Here is a 23118-nt window from a genome sequence, read left to right as displayed (position 1 = left end):
GGCAATTGTTTAAAATCATTTAATTTCCATTTTTTTTGGCATCCAATATAGCTCAGTATTTGAATTATTTATTTTATACAGTCATTTTTACTCATCTTTATCAAGGGAGTCAATAATTTGGGACCCCACTTTATGGTTCAAAGTTAGAGATATGTTGAAACTGGATCCATCATAATGATTCTACATTTTATAGTATGCCATGGCCTTTACTGGCCAAAGGTTAAACTACTGTTCTGTTAATGATATACTATGGTGTTGTGCCACTAGACTTTGACCTGATATTATTGCATCCAAAGATCAACTGTACCTAGAACATAGATACAGAGCCACTTGTCATCAGGAAGGTGCTCTCTCAGCACAACGGAAAATACCTCCATGACTTGACATGTTCTGGTTGTGAATACAGGCTACAAGGTAAGACTCTTCCAAGGGATTATTGTAAAGTGTGTAGGGAAATTAAATATATGGTGTTATTATAGTATAGAGAATGACAGTAAAACACTCAGATCTAACAGTCCATTTCACCTGGGACAGGTACGTGACAGTTCAATCATACAAAATGGCGCTAACTGGGCGTAGGCAAGTCAAATTCAAAAACATATTGTTCATATCTCCTATTATAGGATTCGTATATCGTGGTTATTTTACAATTTGTAAAAATGTTAATGTATCATAGTTCTAAATCATCTTTCAGAATATCAGAACATTTGTTGTTTTCTAAATTACAATGAGCTCCTGCTTCCTGTGTAATTTGGTGTGAAACCTGAACGTACTTTTCTTAACATTGATATTATGAATTAAATTCAATAATATCATAATCATATCAGACCTGTTGAACAAAGCAACACACTAGAATGAGTGGCAATATTACAAGAGAAAGTGAGACATTATTATTATTAATTACTATTAATAATTATATTATTGTATTATTATTATTAATATTATATTATTATTATTATTATTATTATTATTATTATTATTATTATTATTATTATTATTAGTTCCACTAAATGGAGAAAAGGTTAACAATATCAGTCATGACTACGTGTTGATGTGATTGCATTAAATCACCTGACTGTTTGGACGTGTCTGTTAGTAAATGTTTTATTTCTAAGAGATAATGAATAAAACAGAACAATTGACCTTCAATAATTAGTTGTCACTGTGTTAAGCACAACCAACATGTTGGATCTCTGTTTAGGGGTCAGTGGTCTAAAATGAGTCTCTCTGGGGAGAGAGAGGAGGGGGGCCCTGCCTCTAAAATGAGTCTCTCTGGGGAGAGAGAGGAGGGGGTCCCTGCCTCTAAAATGAGTCTCTCTGGGGAGAGAGAGGAGGGGGGCCCTGCCTCTAAAATGAGTCTCTCTGGAGAGAGAGAGGAGGGGGGCCCTCTCTCTAAAATGAGTCTCTCTGGGGAGAGAGAGGAGGGGGTCCCTGCCTCTAAAACAAGTCTCTCTGGGGAACATGACACCAAAGCTAAGAGGTGAGATGACAATGTTGTTTAATAATTTATAAGGAGTTTATTTCTAAAACGTTATATCATTGTCTAATGATTGTGTCATGTCTAATATGTTGTCATGCAGAACCTTATTGTTTTTACTAATTCTGATCGTTGTTACAAGCGGAATTTTGACAATACTACCGTCAAATCAACACACTCTTCACTGCTGTTTAAACCAAAAAGGGTTATGTCGCTTGCTTAATATAAGGAACGACTAAAAGTTCTATATAGAGTCCCTTTTATAGGGTTCTTTAATCAGAACTCTAGAGGTTCTTCTTCACTGAACCAAAATGGTTCCATATAGAACCCTGCTTGGTGCCATTTATGAATTATGGCTACTACTATTAAATAGGAATATTTTTTGCAAAGAATATAATTTATAGGAAAATTGGAATGGTTGAAAAATCCCAATATTCATTTAAAATTATCCTTAGAAATAGCAGTGCTGGGGATTTGGAAAGCCATAGTCAGTCAATCAAAAATAGAATAATGCTCTTATGAAAAATATTGACCTTTAATTTAGTCTGTGGATACTATGCGACTAGAAAGGTTAAACATGCATGCATGACATCACAGCACAGTTGATAAAATATGGCAGGTGGAAATCAAAAGAGGATGTTCTACGGAGATAGGTGTGCAGGGCTGAGAGTAGCAGAGGGGTGGGATTAAAAAAGATCATGATCGGTAATAGTCATTACTGTAAACACTATAGAAGTCTGAGTATTATCTATGCAAAATGTAATGTGTATAATTAATTATTATTATTATTATTATTATTATTATTATTATTATTATTATTATTATTATATATATAAAAAAGTAATTACTGTGTATAAAAGTATTGTATGGGGGGTAGAATTGATCTTGGTTATATGCAAACACACAGGTGGCCAGGGAGGTATCTCTTTGTTTGAACGATGGCCCACGTCAACTCTGGCTGACTTCTTTACAATACAATACATTACAATACAATACAACTTTGTCCATTAGTTACAGCAAACAACAAACAGCAGACCTCACACATACAGTTGAGACCAGCACAGGTTCAAGCTGCAGTGCAGCGCCCCTGGATGGAGAGCATGTTGTGGGGTTAAGGGTCTTGCTCAAGGGCCCAACGAAAGGTGAATGTTTTGAGGACGTGAACCCAGCAGCCCTCCAGGGGTCAGATCAATTCCGCCCGTTCTTTCCAGCGCCCGGCCCGGGATTCAAACTGGACACTTTTCGGCCACAGGTCCAACGCCTGCCACAGCTCCAACTCATTTGCCGCTGGTCGAAAACCTGAGTTAATATTCAGAAATAAGCATGAGTTAATCTGCCAAAATGAAGACAAAATGTTATGCAGACATCATTATTATGATAACATACATGCAGTTGTCATCAGCAGCAGCCACAAGAGAGAGCCTCTGATAGTTCTGGGTAACTGCTAGACTGAGAAAAACATAGATAGTGTGTTAAAAGTCATGGAATGATTAACTAGGCTATTGAATCACCAACACTTATTATACATTATTATTATACAGAAATCATTGCCAAAAGCTGAAGAGAAACTGTTCCATGTAGGTCTATATTATTTATGGATTGATCATATAGAAAAATAGAAACATTATTTAAACTACTCCAAAGCAATTACATGTGGCGCAGGAACCATTGACTCATTGCATTATTCTATAGTATTATCAAGACACCTGCTGTTAACTCTTAACGGGTTAGTACAGCTCATGAGGTGTCCTAAATATCTGCCGACTAGAGACTTCATGCATAGCTTTAATTTATACCCAAAAGAGTAGAATGGCTGATACAACACTTATACGACCAATTTTCTACTCTGAGACGCTTTTTTGGATATGGGCCCAGAACTCAAAATATTGTTATAAAAAAACTTTGAATGTTTGTTTTACATATAAAAAAAATAATAAATGGTTTTGTAAGACACTGTAAAGGCTGGGTTTAGTTTATTGTGTGGCTCTGCTCATGTCCGCGTTCTGGAACTGTCCGCGTCCCGGTACAGAACTGTCCGCGTCCACGTACGGTTTGGCGCCAAGCATATTGTCCAGTTACGCGCAGAGTGGGCTGAGGTGATCTTGGGGAACAACGACAGAGTTCGATACAGTGTTGAGATGCCGAAGTTTATTGTTCAATTTGCTTTTTGCTTTACGGTCAGGGACAGTATGAGTGTAGCCAGATCCTTTTCACTCACTATCCTTGTTTCATCTTGTGGTTCACCGGATTCGTCATCATCCTCGAGACGAGAGACAGACGGACGACCTGCTTGTTAGCCAAGCTAGTCGGTACAGCTAGCTAAGCTAGCTACTCTACCAGCAGCATCCTAGTTATCCTAGCTACCACTACATCATCACCTGCTGCCTGCATTTCTTGTGGACCGATGGATCTCCCGGGTTGTTTCTTCCACCTGTTAAATAACGTGGAGGGCTTCTCCCTCTCTCATTAACGGATGCTGGCTACCTACCATCCCTCTGTGCGGTTCTCCTCTCTTCACTAGATGGACGGTAACTTTAGTGTTTAACCCCTCTGTGTCCAAGGACCAAACATTTGAATATTATTTTCGGGGCGCCTCAAGTAGGCAGGACACACGACATTTTTAACATAGCTTTTTTTCTGATAAAAACGAGTTAATTGCATCCGCCATGGAGCCCAGTTTAATAATATTACCTTCTGTCTCTAGTTATAAAGTAATCGCGAAACAGCAGGCATTTTAGGTCATTTTTCACCCTACCAGCTCTTATTAGTTCTATTGAGCTCCGTGACACCGACTCGCCTTCAGAACATTCTATTCCCAGCCCATTGTTCTGCGTCGCAATGCCAGCTTCACTATTGTTATCAATGAGACCTGCCTGCGTTAGCCCTGTAGGTTTACCTCAGGTAACTTATTATTAACAAGGTTACAGCTACTTGGTGAGCGTTAACCCTGTAGGTTTACCTCAGGTAACTTATTATTAACAAGGTTACGGCTACTTGGTGAGCGTTAACCCTGTAGGTTAGCCTCAGGTAACTTATTATTAACACGGTTACAGCTACTTGGTGAGCGTTAACCCTGTAGGTTTACCTCAGGTAACTTATTATTACCAAGGTTACGGCTACTTAGTGAGCGTTAACCCTTTAGGTTTACCTCAGATAACTTATTATTAACAAGGTTACGGCTACTTGGTGAGCGTTAGCCCTGTAGGTTTACCTCAGGTAACATATTATTAACACGGTTACAGCTACTTGGTGAGCGCGCGCACACTGTTCACCTGAGTACATGTTGAGGTCACCAATAGTGCGGTGAGACACAGTCTAAGAGGCGATGGCTGGCGGATAGCCATCAAACATTAAACATTTTCTGGTCATTGTTAACCATATTTGTTTTAAGAAAAAAGTGTACAATCTAAACAAAACGCATGTCCCTGTCCTCTTTTTCAAGATGTGGCCGATTTTAAACAGCCAGAAGACATTTTTTAATTAAGAAATACAATTTTTTTTGACAACATGTTGTTTCTAAATGGCTGCTGGGTAATTTCATATGCATCGAAATCTTCGTTAGTAGGCATCAAATTGAGCGAATGCTGCGTAGGTTCACTGAGTTGCAAAACAAATGGATATAATGGGGTGATTGTTGTCTAATCGGGTGGTCTAGCTAATGGATTTGTAGATCTGACGCAGTTGCTACCTCAGATTATGAGCCTAGCAAGTGTCATGAACGAGTTGTCATGTAGTATCCACATACGGCCACAAGGAGGAGCAAGAGAGCTATAAACAATACAGTTTTTTGCCATAAAAACCCTAAACCTAACAATCAATCAAATGTATTTATAAAGCCCTTTTTACACCAGCAGATGTTACAAAGTGCTATACAGAAACTCTTACCCTACTTATAACCTATTTTAGCCGTAACCCTAACCCCTAATTCTAGGGTATGTTAGAAATTGCGTAATTCAAATCTGGTATTGGAATAAGAATCAAGAGATCTTCAATCCAAGCTTAATTTATTATATGCAAAATGTATGTATGATAAGTATGAAGGTTCGTATATACGGGTCCACTGAAATACCACGCAGGGCACTCAGAGAACTAAACCATTGTTTACAGGTACTTTCTCAAATACTCTGACAGAGAGTTCCCACCTCTTCTGTTGGCCAATCAGAGTAAAGGACTGAGTGTGGTTTAGACTTTACTCAGCCAATCCTTTGGCGCACGGGTTAGTCCCCCCCCTTGGAGCTCCACCCCTTGGCGCTCCACCGTTCCCAGGCATAAGTTGCTATCATAATAACCTGTGGAGTCAGCACCCAAAAGACACCCCTCCAATCTGTACTCCATGTACCCACGTTCAAGGACGGTTTCACAGACAACAAAGAGAGAGTGTTCGTATCTGTAAGAAATACAAGTCTTATCTGTCCTTCCCCTAACGTTCCTTACATGAATCACAGCCTGTTATGTGAAACAATTTATATCAGTATAGTACAAATCTATGCTCCTCATTAATGCATTCCTTCTAATATATTCATCACATACAGATCCAATTATGAGAAAAATAGAACCCAACAGTAGCCTAGAACACTTTTAGAAACGATTTTAGTAATAATATTATCTTAGTAAATACAATTATAGTATTAAATAGCGTTTTGATTATTTTGTTGTTATTTTATTATATGCATAATTGCAAGATAGAACACTTGATAAATAAGACATTTGTTTTATTTTTTAAATGTGGTTTGAATTGGGTGACCTAGTAACCTCTGTGTGAAAGTCCAGCAATTGGCGTGGGGCAGGTTTGGGACTGATCTAATACACTTTTCAGTCGTTCCTCTTGCGTTAGCAGTGTGGAAACGGACAGTAAAAAGCGTGTGCAGGAGTTTTCCTGTGAGGGGGAGTGGTGGTGTATCCAGGGAGAAAACTAAAACTGATCTTCTGAAATGTCATTCGTGGTCTAATGCTGCAATCTATTGGAATTATTTAGCAACTGCAGTAGTACTGAATAAAGTATATACTTGTTTAAAGTAGTAATTACACAGAATTTCAAAATATGACATTTTCATTTGACCACTTACAACCATAAAATAACAATTTATAGCATAACAAACAATGAAACTGAGATAAACCAAAAACACCATACATTTAGTTAACTATATATATATATATATACTATTTATTTAGATGGGTGACATTATCTGCCAAAGTAACACCACTGTAGATAAAGAAGAGCTCTCCAGTATGTGAACCAAAACATTCAAAGGCCATTTTCTCAAAAGTGAGGTTACAAGTTTACCATCTTTCAAAGCAGAATTACTTTCCCATTGTTCCTCAACTGTAGTGTATGATATACCTTTTTCTAGCTGAGTCTCTACTTTTATCCAAAAAAACACAATTTCTCTGAGAGTGAGGCAGATATATATTATTAATGTGTAAAACCTAGCAGTACTACTTATTTCTCTGAGAGTGAGGCAGATATATATTTACTGTGTAAAACCTAGCAGTACTACTTATTTCTCTGAGAGTGAGGCAGATATGTAGTATTTAGCAAAAAACATGATTCTTGGTCTCTCTGAAATGAAACCATCAAGTGATAGATTTTAAACAAATACATGTCTGTCATTGAACAATCCCATGCCATGATTAGATAGTGAAAAAACACACCAATCTCTTTAATCATTTCTTCAAACAATAGAAGCTAATTTACCAACATGAAAATGGATATATAGCGTTTTGGAATGAAACTCTTGTTTTGTTTCCAAATCTGAGCTCAGAGTAGATGAGAGACGTAATGTTTGTCTCTGTTGTGTTGAAGCCCAATCAAGCAGGAGAGACCAGCCTCCCCTGTACCCAGCTGTGTGTCCATGAAGAGTGACCGGTCTATGGCTCATCCTATAGTGTTTAGAGAGGGAGACTTTTCTACTGAACAAAGGTAAGAAGAACTCATGGGTCATGGTCAGTGAGTTAAACAACACTGTCTCTAGTCATTTCTCCTCTCCCATTTTACCATTTCTTTTTGTTGTTTTCATAATCCATAGGCTAATCATTTTTTCCATTTTCATAGTCTTGAAACAATATTAAACAAACACTACATTCCCTCCCTGTGTGTGTGTGTGTGTGTGTGTGTGTGTGTGTGTGTGTGTGTGTGTGTGTGTGTGTGTGTGTGTGTGTGTGTGCACTCCCTGGATGAGGAGATGTAATCTCATGTTTTGTCCACAGAAACCAACAGGAGATATCAGAGTCAGAGATTCTCAGTGGTCAGTCTTCCCAGAGTCATCAAACAGACCTGGCCTCCATATTCAGTGTATGTGGTCCTGTTATGTACATTTTGTTTTTGTTTACCTCAAGTAAAGTTGATCTGTCAATCATTAATTAATGTGTTAATGAGAAAGCATTTAGTCTCTTGCTTAACTGATTTACTTGATTTATTTCAGTTGCTTGAAGAGAATATTATGACATTTGTGAAGAACGAGCTGAAGATGTTCAAGAGGATTCTTAGTCCAGAACTCCCAGAAGGCTTTGAGAGTCAGAAGCAGGATAAGGAAGTGGTGGATGCTGAAGATGAGAAGCAGGAGAGCAGTGCCAGAGAGGGGGCTCTGAAGATCACACTGCACGTCCTGAGGAAAATGAACCAGAAGGAGCTTGCTGACACACTGGAGAAAAGTAAGAGCTGTCTGCCTCATGTTGAATGCTGTTTTAGAACATTTAAAAGCTGTAGCTAAAGTACAGCTAAAGTACAGTGGGGAAAAAAAGTATTTAGTCAGCCACCAATTGTGCAAGTTCTCCCACTTAAAAAGATGAGAGAGGCCTGTAATTTTCATCATAGGTACACGTCAACTATGACAGACAAATTGAGAAAAAAAGATCCAGAAAATCACATTGTAGGATTTTTTATGAATTTATTTGCAAATTATGGTGGAAAATAAGTATTTGGTCACCTTCAAACAAGCAAGATTTCTGGCTCTCACAGACGTGTAACTTTTTCTTTAAGAGGCTCCTCTGTCCTCCACCTGTTACCTGTATTAATGGTACCTGTTTGAACTTGTTATCAGCATAAAAGACAACTGTCCACAACCTCAAACAGTCACACTCCAAACTCCACTATGGCCAAGACCAAAGAGCTGTCAAAGGACACCAGAAACAAAATTGTAGACCTGCACCAGTCTGGGAAGACTGAATCTGCAATAGGTAAGCAGCTTGGTTTGAAGAAATCAACTGTGGGAGCAATTATTAGGAAATGGAAGACATACAAGACCACTGATAATCTCCCTCGATCTGGGGCTCCACGCAAGATCTCACCCCGTGGGGTCAAAATGATCACAAGAACGGTGAGCAAAAATCCCAGAACCACACGGGGGGACCTAGTGAATGACCTGCAGAGAGCTGGGACCAAAGTAACAAAGCCTACCATCAGTAACACACTACGCCGCCAGGGACTCAAATCCTGCAGTGCCAGACGTGTCCCCCTGCTTAAGCCAGTACATGTCCAGGCCCGTCTGAAGTTTGCTAGTGTGCATTTGGATGATCCAGAAGAGGATTGGGAGAATGTCATATGTTCAGATGAAACCAAAATATAACTTTTTGGTAAAAACTCAACTCGTCGTGTTTGGAGGACAAAGAATGCTGAGTTGCATCCAAAGAACGCCATACCTACTGTGAAGCATGGGGGTGGAAACATCATGCTTTGGGGCCGTTTTTCTGCAAAGGGACCAGGACGACTGATCCGTGTAAAGGAAAGAATGAATGGGGCCATGTATCGTGAGATTTTGAGTGAAAACCTCCTTCCATCAGCAAGGGCATTGAAGATGAAACGTGGCTGGGTCTTTCAGCATGACAATGATCCCAAACACACCGCCCAGGCAACGAAGGAGTGGCTTCGTAAGAATCATTTCAAGGTCCTGGAGTGGCCTAGCCAGTCTCCAGATCTCAACCCCATAGAAAATCTTTGGAGGGAGTTGAAAGTCTGTGTTGCCCAGCGACAGCCCCAAAACATTACTGCTCTAGAGGAGATCTGCATGGAGGAATGGTCCAGAATACCAGCAACAGTGTGTGAAAACCTTGTGAAGACTTACAGAAAACATTTAACCTGTGTCATTGCCAACAAAGGGTATATAACAAAGTATTGAGAAACTTTTGTTATTGACCAAATACTTATTTTCCACCATAATTTGCAAATAAATTCATTAAAAATCCTACAATGTGATTTTCTGGATTTTTTTTCTCATTTTGTCTGTCATAGTTGACGTGTACCTGTGATGAAAATTACAGGCCTCTCTCATCTTTTTAAGTGGGAGAACTTGCACAATTGGTGGCTGACTAAATACTTTTCTTCCCCACTGTAGCTGTGTAACTAATTCATTTAGACAGAGAGAAGAGGAGAGACAGAGGAGAGAGAGAGAGAGAGACAACATTAGTAATGCTTTCAAGATCCAAGATGGCGAAGTAGTGCAGTCCTGTTTCTGTCGTGTGTCTGTAAATAGCCTGTAAATACCCAGTTTTTTTGTATTTTTCGTACATATTTCCCTATCAGACTTTTCATCCTTCTACAAAATATACTTTCCTGCAACCCGCCTCACTCAATGTGGAACGGATTCTATTATTGACTTACCTTTTATCTAGAATCTAGAATATCCAGTTGAAACTAGCTAGCCAGCTAACTAGCTACTTGCTATTAGCCACAGCTAGCGGTGTTTCACCCAGATCATTGGATTTTTTCCGCGGGATTAATTTTAATCACTGGACATTGATCACCGGATATTAGGCCAGTCTGCACAGCGCGTTATCGACCCAGAACATATCAGTTTTTCTGCCGGAATCACTGATTCTCTGGACTTTTAACTCCGGATTCATCGCTACCAGCTGGCTACAACAACAACAAAACGGACGCTGTGATCTGGCTAATCATCCCGAGCTAGGCCCATCTCCCGGCTATCTACCTCTCTATCAACCGGACGGGACCACCTAGTGTTGACACGGAGCCCCGCCGATCCTACACGACTGGTCTGCCGACGAAATCGTCTGATGTGGTTACGACGTTAACCACGAAGATTCCATCCATCTGCTAGCCCTGACCCGTTAGCACACGTTATCCGTGGCCTCTTACTCACTAAACTGAACTAGCTACTGAACTAGCTACTTGCTATTAGCCACAGCTAGCGGTGTTGCACCCAGAATATTGGATTTTTTTCCCCACTGGATTAATTTTTAATCACTGGACATTGATCACCAGATATTCGGCCAGTCTGCACAGCGCGTTATCGACCCAGAACATATCAGTTTTTCCGCCGCAATCACTGAATTCACTGGACCTTTAACTCCGGATTCATCGCTACCAGCTGGCTACAACAAAACGGACGTAGCACACGCTAGCCGTGGCCTCTTACTCACTAGCGCTTCACCACCGGACCTTATGATAACTCAGCTATACAGCTGATATCTGCTGGACTGTTCCTTTTTACGGTACTACATCCTGTTTATGTTTAGCCTCAGCCCAAACATGGTTAGTTTATTGTTGTTTCGGTTATTTCTAATTGTACTATATCACTGTAGACCCCCCAGCCTAGCTAAACCTGCCTTAGTTAGCTCCTTTGTCCCTCCGCCCATACACTCAGAGACCGACTCAATTGATGCCTCTAGCGATACTATCTCTTTCATTGTTACCCAACGCTTAGGTTTACCTCCACTTTACTCATATCCTTCCATATCCTTGTCTGTACATAATACCCTGAATCTTTTCTATAACACCCGGAAATCTGCCCCCTTTATTCTATGTACCCAACGCACTAGAAGACCAGTTCTTAAAGCCTTTAGCCGTATCCTTATTCTAGTCCTCCTCTGTTCCTCTGGTGATGTAGAGGCTAACCCAGGGCCTGTAGCCCCCAGTATCACTCCTACTCCCCAGGAGCTATCATTTGATGACTTCTGTAATCGCAAAAGTCTTGGTTTCTTGCACATAAATATCAGAAGTCTACTTCCTAAGTTTGAGTTATTCACTGCGTTAGCACACTCTGCCAACCCTGATGTTCTAGCAGTGTCTGAATCCTGGCTCAGGAAGGCCACCAAAAATTCTGAAATTTCCATCCCCAACTATAACATTTTCCGTCTAGATAGAACTGCCAAAGGGGGTGGAGTTGCAATCTACTGTAGAGATATATTCTGCAGAGCTATATCATACTATCCAGGTCTGTGCCCAAACAGTTTGAGCTTCTACTTCTAAAAATCCACCTTTCCAGAAATAAGTCTCTCACTGTTGCCGCTTGCTACAGACCCCCCTCAGCCCCCAGCTGTGCCCTGGACACCATATGTGAATTGATTGCCCCCCATTTATCCTCTGAGTTTGTACTGCTTGGTGACCTAAATTGGGATATGCTTAATACCCCAGCCATCCTACAATCCAAGCTAGATGCCCTCAACCTCACGCAAATTATCAACGAACCTACCAGGTACAACCCTAAATCCTTAAACATGGGTACCCTCAGAGATATCATCCTGACTAACATACCCTCTAAATACACCTCAGCTGTCTTCAACCAGGATCTCAGCGATCACTGCCTTATTGCCTGCGTCCGTAACGGGTCTGCGGTCAAACGACCACCCCTCATCACTGTCAAACGCTCCCTAAAACACTTTAGCGAGGAGGCCTTCCTAATTGACCTGGCCCAGGTATCCTGGATGGATATAGATCTCATTCCGTCAGTAGAGGATGCCTGGTTGTTCCTTAAAAGTAATTTCCTCTCAATCTTAAATAAACATGCCCCATTCAAAAAATACAGAACTAAGAACCGATATAGCCCCTGGTTCTCCTCAGACTTGACTGCCCTTGACCAGCACAAAAACATCCTGTGGCGTACAGCATTAGCATCAAATAGCCCCCGCGATATGCAACTTTTCAGGGAAGTTAGGAACCAATATACACAAGCAGTCAGGAAACTTTTTCAAACAGAAATTTGCATCCTGTAGCACTAACTCCAAAAAGTTTTGGGACACTGTAAAGTCCATGGAGAATAAGAGCACTTCCTCCCAGCTGCCCACTGCACTGAGGCTAGGAAACACTATCACCACCGATAAATCTACAATAATCGAGAATTTCAACAAGCATTTTGCTACAGCTGGCCATGCTTTCCATCTGGCTACCACTAACCCGGCCACCAACTCTGCACCCTCTGCTGCAACTTGCCCATGCCCCCCCCCGCTTCTCCTTCACACAAATTCAGACAGCTGATGTTTTGAAAGCGCTGCAAAATCTGGACCCCTACAAATCAGCTGGGCTAGACAATCTGGACCCTTTCTTTCTAAAACTAGCCGCCGAAATTGTTGCAACCCCTATTACTAGTCTGTTCAACCTCTCTTTCATAACGTCTGAGATCCCCAGAGATTGGAAAGCTGCCGCGGTCATCCCCCTCTTCAAAGGGGGTGACACTCTAGATCCAAACTGCTACAGACCTATATCCATCCTGCCCTGCCTTTCGAAAGTATTCGAAAGCCAAGTTAACAAACAGATCACCGACCATTTCGAATACCACCGTACCTTCTCCGCTATGCAATCCGGTTTCCGAGCTGGTCACGGGTGCACTTCAGCCACGCTCAAGGTCCTAAACGATATTATAACCACGATTGATAATAGACAGTACTGTGCAGCCGTCTTCATCGACCTGGCCAAGGCTTTCGACTCTGTCAACCACCGCATTCTTATTGGCAGACTAAATAGCCTTGGTTTCTCAAATGACTGCCTCGCCTGGTTCACCAACTACTTCTCAGATAGAGTTCAGTGTGTCAAATCGGAGGGCCTGTTGTCTGGACCTATGGCAGTCTCTATGGGGGTGCCACAGGGTTCAATTCTTGGGCCGACACTTTTCTCCGTGTATATGCTGCTGGTGACTCTCAGATCCACCTCTACGCAGACGACACCATTTTGTATACATCTGGCCCTTCATTGGACACTGTGTTAACAAACCTCCAAACGAGCTTCAATGCCATACAACAATCCTTCAGTAGCCTTCAACTGCTCTTAAACACTAGTAAAACTAAATGCATGCTTTTCAATCGAACGCTGCTAGCACCCGCCCACCCGACTAGAATCACCACTCTCGACGGGTCTGACCTAGAGTATGTGGACAACTACAAATATCTAGGTGTCTGGTTAGACTGTAAACTCAACTTCCAGACTCACATAAAGAATCTCCAATCCAAAGTTAAATCTAGAATCGGCTTCCTATTTCGCAACAAAGCCTCCTTCACTCATGCTGCCAAACATGCCCTCGTAAAACTGACTATCCTACCGATCCTTGACTTCGGCGATGTCATTTACAAAATAGCCTCCAACACTCTACTCAGCAAATTGGATGTAGTCAATCACAGTGCCATCCGTTTTGTCTCCAAAGCCCCATACATTACCCACCACTGTGACCTGTACGCACTTGTTGGCTGGTCCTCACTACATGTTCGTCGTCAAACCCACTGGCTCCAGGCCATCTATAAATCACTGCTAGGCAAATCCCCGCCTTATCTTAGCTCATTGGTCACCATAGCAGCACCCACCCGTAGTCTGCGCTCCAGCAGGTATATCTCACTGGTCATTCCCAAAGCCAACACCTCCTTTGGCCGCCATTCCTTCCAGTTCTCTGCTGCCAATGACTGGAACGAATTGCAAAAATCTCTGAAGCTGGAGACTCTTATCTCCCTCAATAACATTAAGCATCAGTTGTCAGAGCACCTTACCGATCACTGCACCTGTACACAGCCCATCTGAAATTAGCCCACCTGTCACGATCGTCTGGGTAAGGAGTAGTAGACCAAGGCGCAGCGTGTGAAATAAACATGACTTTATTTAATTAAAGTTTCTAAATACAAACAAAACACGATTCGTGAAGTCCACGGTTAAACATACCGACACGGAACAAAAACCCACAACACCCAAGGGAAAACATACAGAATAAATATGGCTCCCAATCAGAGACAACCAGCCGACAGCTGACACTCGTTGCCTCTGATTGGGAGTCACACAGGCAAACATAGAAACAGAACAACTTAGAATACCCAACATAGAAAATGAACACATAGAATGCACACACCCTGGCTCAACATAATGAGTCCCAGAGCCAGGGTGTGACAGTACCCCCCCCTAAAGGCGCGGACTGCGACCGCGCCTCAACTAAACAAACTAGGGGAGGGCTGGGCGGGCATACCTCCTCGGCGGCGGTTCTGGCTCCGGCCTTGACCACCACCCTCCAATACACCCCCCATAGTGCCCCTGGTCCAGTCTGTCGACTCGCACCCCTGGCTTGGTGCGTGGAGGAGGAACGGGCCTTACCAGGCTGACTTCTCGCACCCCTGGCTTAGTGCGAGTGGCAGGAACAGGCCGGGTCGGGCTGGCGACGCGCACCGTAGGGTTAGTGCATGGAACAGGGACAGGCCGGGCTGGGCTGTCGACGCACACCGTAGGCTTGGTGCGGGTGGCAGGGACAGGCCGGGCTGGGCTGTCGACGCACACCGTAGGCTTGGTGCGGGTGGCAGGAACAGGCCGGGCTGGGCTGTCGACGCACACGGTAGGCTTGGTGCGTGGAGCAGGGACAGGCCGGACCGGGCTGGCGACGCGCACCGTAGGGTTAGTGCGTGGAACAGGGACAGGCCGGGCTGGGCTGTCGACGCACACCGTAGGCTTGGTGCGGGTGGCAGGGACAGGCCGGGCTGGGCTGGCGACGCACACCGTAGGCTTGGTGCGTGGAGCAGGGACAGGCCGGGCTGGGCTGGCGACGCACACCGTAGGCTTGGTGCGGGTGGCAGGGACAGGCCGGGCTGGGCTGTCGACGCACACCGTAGGCTTGGTGCGTGGAGCAGGGACAGGCCGGACTGGGCTGGCGACGCACACCGTAGGCTTGGTGCGTGGAGCAGGGACAGGCCGGACCGGGCTGGCGACGCACACCGTAGGCTTGGTGCGTGGAGCAGGGACAGGCCGGACTGGGCTGGCGACGCACACCGTAGGCTTGGTGCGTGGAGCAGGGACAGGCCGAACCGGGCTGTGGAGACGGATAGGAGGCCTGGAGTGAATAGCGGCCACCACCCGTCCTGGCTGAATGCCTACCCTCACACACTCTGTGTGAGGCATCCGCACAGGACGTACAGGGCGGTGTACCCCTGGCCTGGTGGCCTTCTGGATCCGCCCCCTTTTCTCCTCTGTCAGCCCCGTCGTCCATGCCGTGTGCCCCCCCCTAAACATTTTCTGGGGTTGCCTCACGACCGTCCGACGACGACCCTGATCACGCCGTAGCTCCTCTCTACGGCGCGCCTCCACCGTCTCACTCCATGGCCGGCGATCCATCCCGGCCAGGATTTCCTCCCAGGTCCAGGACCCCTGCCCGTCCAAGATCTGCTCCCACGTCCAGGCTGCCTGCTCCTGGACACGCTGCTTGGTCTTGGTATGGTGGGTTTTTCTGTCACGATCGTCTGGGTAAGGAGTAGTAGACCAAGGCGCAGCGTGTGAAATAAACATGACTTTATTTAATTAAAGTTTCTAAATACAAACAAAACACGATTCGTGAAGTCCACGGTTAAACATACCGACACGGAACAAAAACCCACAACACCCAAGGGAAAACATACAGAATAAATATGGCTCCCAATCAGAGACAACCAGCCGACAGCTGACACTCGTTGCCTCTGATTGGGAGTCACACAGGCAAACATAGAAACAGAACAACTTAGAATACCCAACATAGAAAATGAACACATAGAATGCACACACCCTGGCTCAACATAATGAGTCCCAGAGCCAGGGTGTGACACCACCCAACTACCTCATCCCTATATTGTTATTTATTTTGCTCTTTTGCACCCCAGTATCTCTATTTGCACATCATCTCTTGCACATCTAGCATTCCAGTGTTAATACTATTGTAATTATTCTGCACTATAGCCTATTTATTGCCTTACCTCCATAACTTGCTACATTTGCACACACTGTATATATATTTTCTGTTGTATTTCTGACTTTATGTTTTTTTTACCCCATATGTAACTCTGTGTTGTTTTTATTGCACTACTTTGCTTTATCTTGGCCAGGTCGCAGTTGTAAATGAGAACCTGTTCTCAACTGGCTTACCTGGTTAAATAAAGGTGAAATAAAAAAAATAAAAACAATAATACCAATAATGATATAAAGTACAGCTAAAGTAGCTGTGTAACTCAATGATATTGTAGCAGCCTTAACACAACACCATGTGACCTCATCAAGTAGCAGCAGGGATGTGTTGTGGTGATTAAATGAGAGAGAGAGAGAGAGAGAGAGAGAGAGAGAGAGAGAGAGAGAGAGAGAGAGAGATAGATAGAGAGAGAGAGAGAGAGAGAGAGAGAGAGAGAGAGAGAGAGAGAGAGAGAGAGAGAGAGAGAATACCAATAATGATATAAATCAGTCACACCAGTATGGAATGCATTATGAAAACATTTACAGATTTATACAGACAGTTAAGAGAATAAATTATTATAATTTAAACTTTATGACACAGTCTTACAATACTGTAGGCATTAAAACAGATGTAATATCAAAAATCCTCTGTGTTATTTCTTCATTCAGATGAGCTTGCTGTGATTTGCCAACGTGAAATCAAATCTAATCTAAAGAAGAAGTTTCAATGTGTATTTGAGGGGATCGCTAAACAAGGAAACCCAACACTTCTCAATAAGATCTACACAGAGCTCTACATCACAGAGGGTGGAACAGGAGAGGTCAATAATGAACATGAGCTGAGACAGATTGAGACAACAACCAGGAAACAAGCAAGACCAGAGTGTGCAGTCAAATGTAACGACATCTTCAAACCCTTAACTGGACAAGACAAGCTTATCAGAACTGTGCTGACAAAGGGAGTCGCTGGCATTGGAAAAACAGTCTCTGTGCAGAAGTTCATTCTGGACTGGGCTGAAGGAAAAGCAAATCAGGATGTCCAATTTGTATTTTCATTCCCTTTTCGGGAGCTGAATTTGATGAAAGGTGAAAAACAAACTTTGATTGAACTTCTCAATCACTTCTCAATGGAAACCAAAGAATCAAGGATCTCCAACTATGACAAGTACAAAGTTATGTTCATCTTTGATGGTCTGGATGAGTGCCGACTGCCCCTAGACTTCCAGAAGAACAAGATCTGTTGTGACGTCACAAAGTCAACCTCAGTGGATGTTCTGCTGACAAATCTCATCAAGGGAAATTTGCTTCCCTCTGCTCTCCTCTGGATAACTACCCGACCTGCAGCAGCCAATAAGATCCCTTCAGTGTGTGTTGACCAGGTGACAGAGGTACGAGGGTTCAATGACCCACAGAAGGAGGAGTACTTCAGGAAGAGATTCAGTGATTCAGAGGACCTGGCCAGCAGAATCATCTCACACATAAAGACATCAAGGAGCCTCCACATCATGTGCCACATTCCAGTATTCTGTTGGATTTCTGCAATAGTCCTTGAACACATGTTGAAACATAAGAGAGAAGCGATGCCCAAGACTCTGACTGAGATGTACTCATACCTTGTGGAGTTTCATACCAAACAGAAGAATGACAAGTATCTTGGGAAAGAAGAGACAGGTCCACACTGGAATAAAGAGAGCGTTCTGTCACTGGGAAAACTGGCTTTTCAACAGCTTGTGAAGGGGAATCTGATTTTCTATGAAGAAGACCTGAAAGAGGCTGGCATTGATGTCAATGAAGCCTCAGTGTACTCAGGATTGTGCACACAGCTCTTTAAAGAGGAATGTGTGCTGTACCAGGACAAGGTGTACTGCTTCGTGCATCTGAGCATTCAGGAGTTTCTGGCTGCTGTATATGTGTTCCTCTCATTCATCAACAACAATGAGAATCTAATGGCCGAACCGCAAGTTACTGAAGTTACTGTCTACAAGAGTGCTGTGGATAAAGCCTTACAAAGTGAGACAGGAAACCTGGACCTGTTCCTCCGCTTCCTTCTGGGCCTCTCACTGGAGTCCAATCAGAAGCACTTACGAGGTCTACTGATAAAGACAAGAAGCAGCTCACAGAGCCATGAAGCAACAGTCAAGTACATCAAGGAGAAGATCAGGGAGAATCCCTCTCCAGAGAGGTGCATCAATCTGTTCCACTGTCTGAATGAACTGAATGACCATTCTCTAGTGAAGGAGATCCAAAGCTACCTGAGCTCAGGAAGTCTCTCAGAAGCCAAACTGTCACCTGCACAGTGGTCAGCTCTGGTCTTTGTGTTGCTGACTTCAGAAAAGGAGCTGGATGTGTTTGACCTGAAGACATACTCTAGATCAGAGGAAGGTCTTCTGAGGCTGCTGCCAGTGGTTAAACCCTCCAGAGCTGCTCTGTGAGTACATAAAATGACATTTAAGTACTAATCATCAGGAAGAAATATTCAGTTTAGAGAAATATATGTATTATAATATGTATATAATATATACTGAAAAACATTGAATCAATGCATTGATGTTCACATTTGTATAACATTATGACCATACCATTCTAGGAGACGGAAGATGAATCTATATGTTGCTTAAGAGAATAAACCAAATGCATCTGCCATTGTCCTTCTACACTACTGGTGTTAAATTAACAGTGTGTTTGTGAAATCATGATGATCTCTTTGCAGGCTGTCAGGATGTGGAGTCACAGAAAAAGGCTGTGCTTCTCTGGTCTCAGCTCTGAAGTCAAACCCCTCACACCTGAGAGAGCTGGATCTGAGTAACAATGACCTGAAGGATTCAGGAGTGAAGCTGCTCTCTGCTGGACTGGGGAATCCCCACTGTAAACTGGAGACTCTGAGGTCAGTATTCCTGTAGTTGGTCAACAAGTGATAACTGTTCACCAGATCCACATGTGTTTACCAGGCACACATAGTCCACACCATATGTGTTTGGACAGTGAAGCTTACAGTTTTACATTTGGTGCTATGCTCCAGCATTTTGTATTTGAGATAGAATGTTTCATATTAGGTGACAGTATATAATGTCACCTTTTATTTGAGGGTATTTTCATACATATCTGTGTTACTGTTTAGAAATGAAAGCACTTTATGTATCTAGTTCTCCCATTTGAAAAAGTTAATAATTTGGACATATTCACTTATATTGTATTAAAGTAGTCATAAGTTTAGTATTTGGTCCCATATTCCTTGTTGAATACACTTGCAGTTTGTCTTGGTTGTGTTTTAGATTATATTTTTCCTAATAGAAACTGAATGGTGAATAATGTCCTGTCATTTTGGAGTCACTTCACTTGTATTGTCAGTAAGAATATACAATGTTTCTGAACACTTCTACATTCATGTGAATAGTACCATGATTATGAATAATCATGAATGAATCGTGAATGATGATGAATGAGAAAGTTACAGAGGAACAAGGATCATACCCCCTCTGTTATTGGTAATGGTGAGAGGTTAGCATGTTTTGTTGTAGCCTCTGTATCTTTCTCATTCATAATTGTTCATGATTCATTCATGATTTTTATTAATCATGGCATCATCAGGATTCATTCAGTAGTGTTTAGAAACATGTTATCTACTCACTTAGACAGAAGATTAATCCAGTCATCATCCACCATTCAGTTACTATTGGGCAAAACATAACCCAAAACACAACCAAAACAAACTCCAAATGCAACCAACGAGTTTGGGACCAAATACTAAACCTTTGACTACTTTAATACACTTGAAGTGAAATGGTCAGAATACTTTTGACTTCTTCAAATGGGGGGACTAGATACATAAAGTGCTTTCATTTAAAATGTTATCTTCACTGTCAAACTAGATATGGTGTGGACTGTATACTCCTACAATCTAAATCTGATACCTCACTGTCTGTCTTTTGACTGATACTGCTTTTTAAACTGCTCTGGTCAGTCTTCTCAAATATTTGCACTATACAGTGAGGGAAAAAAGTATTTGATCCCCTGCTGATTTTGTTCGTTTGCCCACTGACAAAGACATGATCAGTCTATAATTTTAATGGTAGGTTTATTTGAACAGTGAGAGACAGAATAACAATAAAGAAATCCGGAAAAATGCATGTCAAAAATGTTATAAATTGATTTGCATTTTAATGAGGGATATAAGTATTTGACCCCTCTGAAAAACATGACTTAGTACTTGGTGGCAAAACCCTTGTTGGCAATCAGAGGTCAGACGTTTCTTGTAGTTGGCCACCAGGTTTGCACACATCTCAGGAGGGATTTTGTCCCACTCCTCTTTGCAGATCTTCTCCAAGTCATTACGTTTTTGAGGCTGACGTTTGGCAACTCGAATCTTCAGCTCCCTCCACATATTTTTTTATGGGATTAAGGTCTGGAGACTGGCTAGGCCACTCCAGGACCTTAATGTGCTTCTTCTTGAGCCACTCCTTTGTTGCCTTGGCCGTGTGTTTTGGGTCATTGTCATGCTGGAATACCCATCCACAACCCATTTTCAATGCCCTGACTGAGGGAAGGAGGTTCTCATCCAAGATTTGACGGTACATGGCCCCGTCCATAGTCCCTTTGATGCGGTGAAGTTGTCCTGTCCCCTTAGCAGAAAAACACCCCCAAAGCATAATGTTTCCACCTCCATGTTTGACGGTGGGGATGGTGTTCTTGGGGTCATAGGCAGCATTCCTCCTCCTCCAAACCCGCGAGTTAGGTTGATGCCAAAGACCTAGTTTTTGGTCTCATCGGACCACAATACTTTCACCCAGTTCTCCTCTGAATCATTCAGATGTTCATTGGCAAACTTCAGACGGGCCTGTATAAGTGCTTTCTTGAGCAGGGGGACCTTGTGGGCGCTGCAGGATTTCAGTCTTTTCACGGCATAGTGCAGGGTTCTTCAATTCCGGTCCTGTAGGGCCGAAACCTGGTAGTTAATTGCACTCACCTGGTGTCCCAGGTCTGAATTAGCCCCTGATTAGAAGGAGAGGATGAAAAACAGAGGTGTTTCGGCCCTCCAGGACCGGAATTGAAGAACCCTGGCATAGTGTGTTACCAATTGTTTTCTTGGTGACTATGGTCCCAGCTGCCTTGGGATCATTGACAAGATCCTCCCGTGTAGTTCTGGGCTGATCCCTCACTGTTCTCATAATCATTGCAACTCCACGAGGTGAGATCTTGCATGGAGCCCCAGGCCGAGGGAGATTGACAGTTCTTTTGTGTTTCTTCCATTTGCGAATAATCGCACCAACTGTTGTCACCTTCTCACCAATTGTTTGGCGATGGTCTTGTAGCCCATTCCAGCCTTGTGTAGGTCTACAATCTTGTCCCTGACATCCTTGGAGAGCTCTTTGGTCTTGGCCATGGTGGAGAGTTTGGAATCTGATTGATTGATTGCTTCTGTGGACAGGTGTCTTTTATACAGGTAACAAGCTGAGATTAGGAGCACTCCCTTTAAGAGTGTGCTCCTAATCTCAGCTCGTTACCTGTATAAAATACACCTGTGAGCCAGAAATCTTTCTGATTGAGAGGGGGTCAAATACTTATTTCCCTCATTAAAATGCAAATCAATTTATAACATGTTTCTATCTAGAAGCAATAATCTGATAATTTCTAATAATGATACATTAATTTATTAATAGATATGGCAGGTTTCAGGACACTGATATATCTGAAAATGTTGAAAAAATATACTGCCACTATTTTCACCGCCAAAGAATAGCAGTGTGTTTTTAATATGATTTTACTCTTTGCAGGCTGTCAGGCTGTCTAGTCACAGAGGAAGGCTGTGCTTCTCTGGTCTCAGCTCTGAAGTCAAACCCCTCACACCTGAGAGAGCTGGATCTGAGTAACAATGACCTGAAGGATTCAGGAGTGAAGCTGCTCTCTGCTGGACTGGGGAATCCCCACTGTAAACTGGAGACTCTGAGGTCAGTATTTCTGTAGTTGGTCAACAAGTGATAACTGTTCACCAGATCCACATGTGTTTACCAGGCACACATAGTCCACACCATATGTGTTTGGACAGTGAAGTTTACCGTTTTAAATTTGGCGCTATGCTCCATCATTTTGGATTTGAAATTGTTTCATATTAGGCGACCGTACAGAATGTCACTTTTTATTTGAGGGTATTCATACATACCTGTTTTACCGTTAAGATATGAAAGCACTTAATGTAGGTAGTTCTCTAGTTCTACCATTTGAAAAAGTCATAAGTATTTGGACAAATTAATTTAGTCAAAAGTTTAGTGTTTTAGTGTTTGGTCTTTGAATATTCTTTGCCTGTAGTGATTACATCAAGCTTGTGATTCTACAAACTTGTTGAATACATTTGCAGTTTGTCTTGGTTGTGTTTTGGATTATGTTTTTCCCAATAGAAACTGAATGGTGAATAATGTCCTCTCATTTTGGAGTCACTTCACTTGTATTGTCAGTAAGAATAGAATATGTTTCTGAACACTTCTACATTCATGTGGATGCTACTATGATTATGAATAATCATGAATTAATCGTGAATGATGATGAATGAGAAAGTTACAGAGGAACAAGGATCATACCCTCTCTGTTATTGGTAATGGTGAGAGGTTAGCATGTTTTGTTGTAGCCTCTGTAACATTCTCATTCATAATTGTTCATGATTCATGCATGATTTATATTAATCATGGCATCATCAGGATTCATTTAGTAATGTTTAGAAACATGTTATCTACTCACTTAGACAGAAAATTACTCCAGTCAT

The 23118-nt window shown here is 42.5% G+C and overlaps 1 protein-coding gene across 1 annotated transcript in view; it reads left to right on the top strand.

The window, feature by feature from the left end:
- Window positions 1–8072: 8072 nt before the first annotated feature.
- Window positions 8073–23118, top strand: part of LOC311117158 (NLR family CARD domain-containing protein 3-like) — an 18053-nt gene continuing 3007 nt past the window's right edge. The window contains exons 1-3 of the mRNA XM_084192139.1: window positions 8073–8128; window positions 17034–18792; window positions 19075–19219. Of these exons, the coding sequence (XP_084048265.1) occupies window positions 8092–8128; window positions 17034–18792; window positions 19075–19219 (1941 nt within the window). The 5' untranslated portion in view covers window positions 8073–8091. The remainder of the gene's footprint in view (window positions 8129–17033; window positions 18793–19074; window positions 19220–23118) is intronic.

This window comes from Coregonus lavaretus (assembly GCF_964263955.1).
Source record: "Coregonus lavaretus genome assembly, contig: HAP1_SCAFFOLD_253, whole genome shotgun sequence".
Classification (NCBI taxonomy): domain Eukaryota; kingdom Metazoa; phylum Chordata; class Actinopteri; order Salmoniformes; family Salmonidae; genus Coregonus; species Coregonus lavaretus.
The sequence above is the reverse complement of the archived record's forward strand: the minus strand, read 5'-3'. Positions and strand labels throughout refer to the sequence as shown.